At 31.5% G+C, this 12,264-nt stretch overlaps 1 protein-coding gene across 3 annotated transcripts in view; it reads left to right on the forward strand.

Moving 5' to 3' along the window:
* The window catches only part of LOC134693946 (CTD small phosphatase-like protein), a 43,939-nt gene that overhangs the window by 8,750 nt on the left and 22,925 nt on the right, over positions 1-12,264 (forward strand). For all 3 annotated transcript variants that reach the window (XM_063554908.1, XM_063554910.1, XM_063554909.1), the window contains exons 2-3: positions 10,773-10,933; positions 11,591-11,695. In XM_063554908.1, coding sequence (XP_063410978.1) covers positions 10,773-10,933; positions 11,591-11,695 — 266 coding nt within the window. The remainder of the gene's footprint in view (positions 1-10,772; positions 10,934-11,590; positions 11,696-12,264) is intronic.

Raw genomic sequence — 12,264 nt, forward strand, 5'->3', positions numbered from 1 at the left:
TATTATAAAGAAGGTTTATGTGATTGCACGAATTCCATCCTCCTGACATACATGCACTTATCAGATCAGTCTGCCAATTGTTGCCAAGATGTAGCAAATTGCCATTTTGTTCTGGTCATCATGTGCTGATAGATCATTGTACTAATAATAGAATCATCATGTTAAGCATGTTCATGTACATTGTATACATGGTATGAGGGTATGGATGGGGTTTACCGAATAGAGAATAATGGGTTTTTATACTAAGAGAAGAGAATAGTAAAAAAGAATAAAGAATTGGGAATAATGTCTAATGGGTATGAATACATTTGTATATCCTGTATACATTTTGTACAAAGAATATAAAAAAAATGACTCAATTATTTAAGAATATCGAAATGGAGGACATTCCATATCGACCCTCATGTATTCTATATTTATTTCTACTGACCTCACACATACTTCCTCATGCCTCAAGAGGTGAAGCTGTACTTACAGTTACAAAGTTGAACCATGTTGACGCTAATAGTAACATATTATTTCTTTATTCTGCTTTTATATAAGTTTTTGAAACAAAAACAAAATCTTATTTTTGATTTTATGTTTTTGTGGAATCTGAAGCTAATGCCCCTTTAAATAGAAAAGATTAATCCAGAGGGTCCTCATAATTATCCTTTTCATGCTTTTGATTCCTCTCAGAGATATTGGCTCATGATACCTAACCAGTTTTTACCTGATTCTTAATGTTTACTATTAAGGAATTCTTAGTATGTTGATAACAGAGACACAGCTAGACTATAAAGTGGTTTATTTTTTTAGGTTTTGGAAAACTTCCCATTACATAATGAAGTAAAAATGTAAATAGAGAAATGCAAGAAGATACAATGTGTACACTTATATTTACTGCTTGTGACATTGTTGAAATCCTTAATATTTCTGCCTCAGCTGAAAATTATTTTTTGACTGGCAAGGCTGTTATATAAGACACTCGATCAAGGTGTCACATCCCATAGATAGCCAGATTATTTTATCTTTAATCTTAAACCTTACCCCAACCCATACCTATAGCTAACACCTTATCCTTACACTAGCCCTAATCCTAGCCTTAAAGTTAAACATCCCCTAACCTATCAGTTACCATAAAAAAAAAATTATTAATAGTGTTAAAGAATAGGGACCCCTAAAGTGAAAGAAAGACCTAGATTAGTTTACAGACTTTAATGTATCTGGGTACACTAGTCATGGCTGCAAAGTTTGTTCATTTTAATCTTCATTTGTGGTCAAAATTGTCAAATTGCATTCCTTAAATTGTTTCTAAATCCCAGATTTTTTGGTTTTACTCTGAAAAGTCAACCTGTCAAAAGATGCATACATTTAAAAAAGAAGATGTGGCATGATTGACAATGAGACAACTGTCCACAAGAGACGAAAATGACACAGACATTAACAAATATAGGTCACCACATGGCCTTGAACAATGAGCAAAGCCCATACCACATAGTCAGCTGTACTGTATACATTTACTTTATACATGTAACATATAACAACATAAGTTCATTTCTAGTAATAACACTTACCTAGATAAACTTGGTGATAACTGAAATAATGTACCTAGACATACTTTTTATCAAAATTCATAACTGCAACACAGGCATGGGGCATGAACATGAATAAAAACACAATTTTCATTTTGACTACAAACATTTGAATCAACCCTTATTTTATCAACATTTATTTTTTTTTGGAAAATTTTGAATAAATGTTATATGGATTATTTTTGCTGGTAGAAGAAATTAATACAGGCCTGATAGAAAATCTTGGGATAGTTTGACTGTGGCCACGGATTAAGACTGTTTATTTTAAATAAAAAGGAATTGATGTTACAGAAGGAGGTATGAATTGCTGGAGTTATCAGAGAGGTGTGACACTCATTTTATCAAAACTATTCCCTTCTGCCAGTTTGTTCTCCATTATTATTTCCAGATTTTTTTTTTTAAATCCTATAAAAGCTATATCCCACATCCCCACCTTTTTCTTACCCCCTATTATCCCTCATCCCAAAAGTGTGCCTTTACCCTCTTCTTGGGTTAACATTATTGAAGTAAGTGTTAAGTTTTTTATCAGTATTCCTGGCGCTAAGGTTAGAAAGGCAACATAAAGATAATTCCCTTGGGGACTATTATTGAACCACTCAATACATATAGAGAGATGATAGAGATGTATTTATGAGGTTTGATGATCAGAAAAACTACATTGTTGTTGATTAAAATAGACGTAAATTCCCTTAACACTCAATGCATTTATTAAATCATTTCTATATTTAGGATGAAATTAATCGTCCTATCTAATGTAATTGAAGAACCAATATTTCTTATTTTCTATTTGTTTATCCCATTGCTGTAGAAATGAATTTGTTAAAGTGGTCATTTACTGTTTTTTATGTGTATGGGAATTTACTTTATCATAGTCAATGTTTGCAGATACATCATGTTAAATTTCATAAACAAGTTGGCACACTAAACAATCATATGAAATTTAGAAACACCTTGAAGGTGTTAATTCCATTGGGTGTGTCTTATGTTCACCACAAAATTAATGAAAATGCAGAATGATAGTTTTCAATAGTTTAGGATATATGGATTTCAGCGATTAACCATATTGAAAAAACATGATAAATGCAGGGTTTCCAATTTCATTTAACGACATCTTGGTGTAATTGGTGTAACCGTACTGAATTAATTAAGTCTGTTTGAAGAGTTGCCAGCGTTAAATCACAAATTGATGGTGGCAATTTGGCAACCACAACACAGAGCTGAACATTATTCTATTTCAATTGCTTCAATGATGCAATGCTAATCAAATGAACAAGGTAAACAAAAATATACAAAAATATCTTGAAAACTGCATTTGCCTTATAAAGTTTTGCTAATGTCCCAACCATGGATTTGACAGCAGATGTCACCCAATCCAAATTGTTGTAACATATTATATTGCATAAAAATGTCCCTGGATATCATATGGGTTTCTAAAATTTAAGTATTTATTCCTTAGAAATCCAATTAGGGATGTTAGAGAGTACCTGTTTTACAGACATAAATCTTGATTTTATTGTCACTAATTTAGTCTACCTACTTATCAACCTATTTTATATATCAATATGTTAAAACATGGTCAATCAATTCTATTACCTATTCTTAAAAAACTTTTTAACACTTGTCTTTCTTCTGGAATTTATCCCAAGTGCTGGAGTGATGGTTACATCTCAACAATTCACAAATCTAGTGACATTACAAATCCTAACAATTATAGAGGAATCACAGTGACCAGTGCCATTGGAAAAGTGTTTAATAGTGTTCTAAATAGTAGGTTTGATGATTTTTTATTGAAACATAAATTAATTCATGAATGTCAATTAGGTTTTACAAAAAAAGCTAGAACTTCAGATCACATGTTTATTATTAAATGTATTTTTGATAAATACTGTAATTCAAAGGATGGAAGAGTTTATGCCTGCTTTGTGGATTTTCAGAAAGCTTTTGACACAGTCATTCATATTGGTATTAAGTTGAAATTACTATCTGCGGGCGTGGGTACTTCATTTTATAATGTTATTAAACACATGTATGAATCAAGTAAATCTTGTGTTAAAATTCAATCCAGAGTAACAGATTTTTTCCAAATAAAACTTGGAGTTAAACAAGGGGACAATTTAAGTCCCAATCTATTTAAGTTATTTATAAATGACTTGCCAGAGTATTTAAAAGAAAGTGAAGACCCTGTAATACTTAATGAAAAACCAGTTAACTGCTTATTATATGCAGATGATTTGGTCCTTTTATCAACATCTGCTAAAGGATTGCAAACAAGACTAAACAACCTAGAAAAATATTGTAAAGATTGGTGTTTAAGTGTAAATCACACCAAAACAAAGGTTCTGATATTCAATAAAGCAGGCAGACACATTTGTGAAAAATTTACTTATGAAAATATGTTGATTAAGAGTGTAAATAATTATAAATATCTTGGTTTGCACTTTAGTGCATCAGGGTCATTTTCATATGCTCAAAATGAACTGTATAAAAAGTCCTTGAAGGCTTATTATAAATTGTACAAGAATTTATTATCACTTAATCCAAGCATAAATACCAGCTTACATGTATTTGATCATACCATAAAACCAATACTCCTATATGGGTCTGAAATATGGGGAACTTTTAATCCATTCTCAGCAAGATTCAGAAATGGAACTTTACCATTTGAAAAAATCTATTCCAGTTTAAAATGTGAGCGACTACATATAAAATTTTGTAAACTGGTTTTAGGTGTTCATAAAAAATCCATGAATTTTGGAATTTTATCCGAGCTAGGACGATTCCCACTATATTATGATGTGATTAAATCCATGTTAAATTACTGGTATCGCTTGGAAAATCTTGATTCCCAATTTTCTCTTCTTAAAGATGCTTATGTAACATCACAGAATCTTTCTCACTCAAAAAAACCATCTTGGTATGGCTCTATGAAGTCAATTCTTGAAATGATCCCAGACATCAATTATCTATCTTCACCATTACCAAAAATTAATAGCTTCAAAGCTAATATGAAAAAAATATTAAAATCATATTTTATAGACTTGTGGAACACTGAATTGGTAAAGCATTCAGATGGTAAACTTAGAACTTATGTTACATTTAAATCAGTTTTTGGAAGAGAAAAATATCTTTCCATTATTGGGAATTTTGAACAGAGACGAAGCTTAACAAAGCTCAGAATTTCATCACACCACTTAAGAATTGAGTCTGGAAGGTATCAGGGTACTCTCCTAAATGACAGAACTTGTACTCGTTGTAACTCCGGAGATGTGGAGGATGAATATCATTTTTTTTTCCAATGTGTTAAATTTAATGATGACCGTAATCATCTATTTCAAGAGATAACTAAAAGTTGCCCCAACTTTTTAACTCTTAACGCAAGAGATAAACTGATATGGCTTATGAACACAGAAGATAAGTCTATTCTCACTGCTGCATGTAAATTTATTTCGAAAAATTGTTAATTATGTGGCCTTTTTGTCTGCTTCAGACACGAGGAGGACTGTGTAAATACCACAGCTCCTTGAGTACCGCCCCTTGGTGTCTGTTGCAGTAGGGAAACCTACACTATTCTCAATACCTGTTTACTGCAGTATATGTTATTTGCTGTGAATATACATAAACTTTTTTCATTTGTGTTTGTTTTTCTGCATCAGATACGAGGAGGATTGTTAGAGCTTTTAAGATCACAATCCTAGAGCATCGTCCCTTGGTGTCTGTTGCAGCTAAACAATCATTTATTTTATATTTTATATTTATACATTTTCAGCAAAATATTATAAAATCAAGTGAGAAAAAAAAAAAAAAGTGGGGTTTGCCACATCTCTGGAGTAGCAACTCTCAAATACTTTTTTATTTAACAAATAATACCTGTATGACTATTTCAATAGTTTATTTTACAATGTTATGTAAAATACTGTATGTTGTATCAATCATATATGTTATGTGTGTATGCCCCCCTGGGGACCTAATTTGGAAAATAAAATTTATCTTATCTTATCTTATCTTATCTTATCTTATCTTATATCAATGGGTTACCAAAGACAGGTAAAGGAAAACAGTAAAATCAATATTGACATCCACAAACTTGAAATGTATATATATTACAGATAAAAATGCATTTTTTTACCCTTAAGGCTGTACTATACTTTCTTTTTGCTTGAAAGTGGTTGGAATTGATGCACCATTGATGACATTTCAGGGGTTGATCCAGCCATTCAGCCATTTTAAAAAGGGATCAGAGGGGGGATTCCAACTATATGTCCCCATTCAAATGCATTGATCTGCCAAAAAAAAGGGGGTTCCAACCCTTGGACCCCCCCCCCACCCCCCTAGATCTGCTAATTCATTTGATAATAGACATTTGTTTAACGAGTTTTTTGAGGTATGATGATAACAGAATAATCTTAACAAATGTACTATAACTGCCAATTTGGTCAAGTTGCTGATGTTATAGGTTACACACTGATGTTAAAGGTCAAAAACTCCTTTAAAATTGGAAAACCAGATTGTGTTAGGTTTAATCTGCTTTTTTCTGATCCCTGTCTGTTTCAATTAAAATGTAAAAATAGATCCAAATGGAAAATTAAGTGTTTTGCATGCTAGTCAGTATTTAAAGCGAAAGCGTCTTTAATCTGTGATCGGTGAGGTTGGTGGTTAATTATCAAGAAATAAAGAGAAAAGAATTATAAAACCTTATATAGGCATTGATTTTTAAATTACTTATTTTTAAATTGTTTTTATACATTTGATGTAATGCATGCATGCAATCACAAATGTATTAAATATCAGTTTTCTAGCATGTGAATCATTGAATGTTGTTTATACTGTTAATCTATTTGATAAATATTTTTCATCAAACATGTACTTCATCAAAACGAAACAAATCAATTAAATATATGGATAACATATGTACATACATGTACAGTGTATCAATTAAACCTGTGTTTTATGACGCACTGGGGGACCAATAAATGTCCGATTTAAAGCAGAGTGTCAGAATGCTCCAGGTTTTTCTGCAGTGATATGCATATTTTAGACCATGAACAGGGGCGGATCCAGCCATTTGAGAAAGAGGAGGTTCCCAACCTAGGACAAAGGGGGTGCTCCAACTATATGTCCCCATTCAAATGCATTGTTCCGGTTGGAAACCCCCCTGGATCCGCCATTGATGAAAATATGTCAGATAAAGCAGGAAGTTGGAATGCTCAGGTGTGGGATTAGGCAGGTTACACTGTATTGTAAATTATGGTATCAGTCTGTCAGTTGGAATGCTCAGGTGTCGGATTAGGCAGGTTACACTGTACTGTAAAGTATGGTATCAGTCTGTCAGTTCTGGACTTTGCACCAATGTAAACAATAATAAACATGATTGATGTCATATATATGGACTTTATAGCTGTCTGTAAGGTTTGGGTTTTGCTCATTGTTCAAGGTTGTACATTCACCTACAGTTGCTCTACAATGTATCTATTCCATTTGGACTCCAATGGAACATTTAGGTTTCTCTTTGGCAATCATACCACATAGATCTCCTAATACAGCATTCATATTTAACTTTGGAGTTTAAAAGCCAGTTCTCTTAGAAGCTCAATATTTTGAAAGTTTTAGTTTGATTCTGTTGGCTTGTAGTAGTTGCATAGAACAATTTTAGAAGCCATTGCTTTATGACTTGCGGTTAAGCTTGAAGACTGCTTATATTCTGATATTATTTGGTGATTTGCCTGAGTGAAATTGAGAAGTTGTAACTCTAAATAACAGAAATACATGTGTGCCCTTATGCCCCTTACATATATAAACAGTTAACACTTATTACAAGTTGCAGTAGATACAAATTTGAAGTGGTTACATGTAGGTCATCAATTGTTGTCATTATTTCCTATTATACAGATAAATATACAGTGGTTTTATCTTTTTTTACTTTGTACATGTATCCGAGTTTTTGCTAGATAAGTGTAGGTAAGCACTCCAAATACATAAAATAAATCATCACAAAAAAATCAAGATTCAGAATTTTTTACATTTTGCAAAATTTGAGCAGTGTCCATTTTACATTATTCACGATTGAATTATCTCTGGGTAAATCTGAAACAGACCAGAAGAAAAATTAAATTACATTTTTATCTTCTATATATGATATCATCTACACAGGTATATGATAAATAGAGCTTTTGATTAAATATTTGTTTTAAATATATATTGAGAGATTTGGGTTGTGTTGATTTGAGTCAAATATATCTTAGTAAAAACTTAGTAAATATCTTTATAAAGCAAAACTGCAGTGCATATGCATCTCTTGATTTTTTGGCCAAAAAATAAAATAGAATTAAAAGTTTAACCTGCCCATTGAGGCCACTATTAAAAATATTTTGGTTTGCCCAAACCCTACCCAAAGGTTGAGACAGTGGGTAGGTAGGTAGGAATTTTCATTTTTTTTTTCAAAATTGAAAACTTAAAGTATTTGGGTGTGTATTAGTCTTCATGCCTATCTGATTAAAAAAAAACTTCTTCAAATCAGGACAATAAAAGAATTTGAGTAGGCAGCTTTTTACTGGGTAGGTAGCATTTGGGCAAACAAACCTATTCTTTTTTATGGCCTGATCAGTTATAATATTCTTTTTAATTTTCAAAGGTGTCAGAAAATACTAAGTTCTTTCCACCACATATCTTGTCAAACAGACAGGAAAGGCTAAAACATCAATCCTGGAGCCAGTTTATCCTAGGGATTTACTAGAGACCTAATAATTAGTAAACCTGTTTTATTTTTTCTACCTGAAGGATAGATAAATAGGTAAAGTTTAACTCTACACCTGATATTAATCTATGCTAACATCGATGGAAGTGGAGAGATATTGTCAATTTAATTCCATACTATCATATTTCTTAATTGTACATTAAAAATTCAAATATCTTTGTATCGCAGTGAATTAAATCTCCATATTTACATGTTTACGGATTGTTGGGTTCAGTTGTTGAATTATTATCAGAGTTTGTCACAGAAATTATTTAACCATTCATTTAAAGTGATAAGGATCCCATCCTAAGGGATATCTAAAATGTTAATTACAGTCAAACCGTAGGAATAAAAATCATACTAGGGACGGAGTCTAGATCTCAAATGATAAATACAGTGAAACCTGTGTATAAAGATCATCCTAGGGATGTTCCAAATGTTAAATACAGTCAAACCTGTGTATAAAGATCATCCTAAGGGTGTTCCAAATGTTAAATACAGTCAAACCTGTGTATAAAGATCATCCTAGGGATGTTCCAAATGTTAAATACAGTCAAACCTGTGTATATAGATCATCCTAGGGATGTTCCAAATGTTAAATACAGTCAAACCTATAAATAAGAATCCTCCTCAATAAGGATATTATCCCTATATATTTATTGTGCTGACTGCTGAGAATATGGAAAGAAGCTTCATATTAAGCTAGTTAAGTGTAGTAATGTATTACGTCCGACTGTAAATTTCTCAGAAATTGGTTAAATTGCGTTTTAAGTGCATTTATCAGAAACCATTAATGTATAAATCAATTTTAATATCATTATATTCCACTTATAAGATGATAATCTTGGTATTTTTAGGAAATGTCCTTTGCTGGTCATGTGGAAAGCTTTTACAAAAGATTATACTGAAAATTCTGTCCATTTGGGAAATAAAATTAATGATTGAACATTAGAATTTTGATAGCAACATTAGAATTTTGATTGATCGATCATTAGAATTTTGATACACAAATATATAGTTTATACATGTTCATTGTTAGAATGTATTAAGCAGAATTTTAATTCTGAAATTTAATTTTGTACATGTAAGATGGCTCCTTAAAATAAAGACCAACAGATACATTAATATATGAACTGTTGTCAGCCTAATTTGCATCTTATGATGTAATAATCTTATTTAAATGTATGCCAACAAAACAAAACCCTGTACATTATAAAACTGTGCACACTTGTATTTATTATTTATTGAAGTACTGTAAGTGCATTACATGTACATGTAACATACTGTACTGTAAAAACTGAATTATTGAACTTTAAACAATATTAGCCATATGTCGACAAGAAAATTGAGAAAATACGTTATTATGTTGTGATATTTATAGAGCATATGACTAATAAAAATCATTACGATTATAAGTCGCACCAAAAGAAAAATATGAGGAAAACTGTGATAAAAAATGTTGGTTGTTGGTCAGGGTTGTCGAAATTTTTACGAGAAATCTTCAAGTTACTTTATGGCAAGTATTTGTAATAGACAAGTGTTAACCTTTTTGACCTATTTTTCTCTTCATTTATTTGGCTGCTTTTCTGTAGTATTGGTCCAATTGTTCTCTCCCCTAATCAGACTATCATAGAGGAATGCTAATTAATGTTATGTAATGTATGGTTTATTATGCAATGATTGAGGAGACATAATGACTTATTTCTACAACAAGTGTCTCCGACCTTCAGTTTTTTCGATCTCTGTAACAATTCTGACAGAAAAGTGCAACTGTTATTTTAATGGTATGATCTGATTTTCTTATTGGATGCTGGTTGTGAATAAAATGATCTTAGGATAATTTTTACATTTATGTCCAATCTAACTTCTACTTTTTTTGAACTAAAGTTCCTTTTACCTCACTGTTTACTTAAATTTCTGAATTCCATGCAAGTTAATAAGAGCATAAACTATAATATCATTTGATTTGATACTTTCTGATTTTGAAACAACCTTCACCTGATGTCTACTGGTATATATGTTTAGTTGTAGTAGCATGTGTGCTGTCTGCATTTTGTTAGTCCAAACTACATTTTCATCAATTCAATGCTACATTTCTAATGAAAAGTTCTACCACTTGTGTCAGACATTACTCACAGACTGACAACATATATATGAAATGTTACAGCATATGTCAGTCATTTCAATAATAATAATAACATTTTTTTGTTTAAAGAGGGTAACTCAATCTTGTATCAGTAAAATTGAGAATGGAAATGGGGAATGTGTCAAAGAGACAACAACCTGACATAGAAAACACAACAACAGAAGGTCACCAACAGGTCTTCAATGTAGCGAGAAATTCCTGCACCAGGAGGCGTCCTTCAGCTGGCCGCTAAACAAATATATATATGCCATACTAATTTCCAAATTGTACACAGTGTATTGTACTGCAATAGTTAATAATTATAATTTTTCTTCTTTTGCAGGTTCGACGACGACAACTAATGTAAATAATACCCAACAGAAAAAACCAAGAAACCGCAATATATTCAGCTCTATTTTATGTTGTTTTGGAAATAATAATAATAACAATAACCCAACAGCTAACTGCCAGGCTCCTGTGGTTGAAGAAAACGGGAATCCAAGGGTAAGTCTAAATACCAAAATAATACTTTAATAAAAGCACAAATTATACCCATAGGCATAAGACTATTCAAATACATAATTAACATTTACAATATCCTGTGAGAACAATATCACAATATCATCATGACCATGGTGACATAAAAATGAAAATAAAATTTTGAACTACACAACATAATAAACATCACAAATATTCTAAAGTGCACCCTGCAAACTGTTAACCACCTGTGATAGAATCAAAATGGAAATCAAAGTGTTAACAAGTGGAGATATCAATAAATATGACTTATAACAAAAGCAAAACAGCATACTGTCAATCTCATGTAGAAAAAAACCCAACAGAAATGCTACGGAAAGTCTAATTATCATTTCAACTATCACAACTTAGGGTTATAAACTGCAAGAATAAAATATTTACAAGGTGATTGAAAAAAAAGAGTGAGGGGATTTTTGTTTGTAAAACTGATTGACAGACTTGAAATTCACAGACCTCTGAAAAATTATTATGGTATTTAAGGGTTAAATGTGGGACTTATCATTTATAGTAATTCCTGCACATCATGCATATGGTGTACGTAAGGTACACTGCATAATAAGCCTCAAATATATAGATGTAGATGCATTGATTATAGTTAATATAACTAACCTTTTATCTTTTCAGACAAATGCAGAAAAATATTTGTTAGCGCCTGTTTTAAATCAGGATTTAAATAAAAAATGTGTAGTTATAGATTTGGATGAAACATTAGTTCATAGCTCATTTAAGGTAAGTCTTTATTTAGGTCAATATCTCTTGTTATATAACAGACTTTTGACTCTGGAGTTTATAGTTTTTCGACAGGTTACCTTCTCTCTGGTTGGACATCCTGGTACTCTGTCAACCATGAGCAACTGAAAGATGTAAAATAAAAATTTCAAACAGTGCATTTTGGAGGAAAATTAATTGTGTCTTAGTTTCTTTAAATAACAAAATCATAGTAGAACAGTAAACTTTCCCCTCAAAATACACCAATTATATGTTCTATTTTACTTATTTTGGTTGCTCTTATTGGACCAAGTACCAGGATGTCTAACCACAGAAAAGGTAACCTGTCGATAAATTATACAATCTGGAGTCAATGTGGGAAATATGAAAATAGTCAATTATCACCTTCTAAAATCTCTTGTGCTCTAAATAGCATGAACATTAACAGTTAATTAAGCCTTCATTAGTATCTTATATTACTGCACAGAGTTCACAAGAGGGCAAATAAAATAGTATGCATACAAAAAAAAGGTTGGGTAGGGATTTATTTTTATTTAATGCTGTTTTTTTTTTACATTGAGTCTAAGGGA

This window comes from Mytilus trossulus, chromosome 13 (assembly GCF_036588685.1).
Source record: "Mytilus trossulus isolate FHL-02 chromosome 13, PNRI_Mtr1.1.1.hap1, whole genome shotgun sequence".
Classification (NCBI taxonomy): Eukaryota; Metazoa; Mollusca; class Bivalvia; order Mytilida; family Mytilidae; genus Mytilus; species Mytilus trossulus.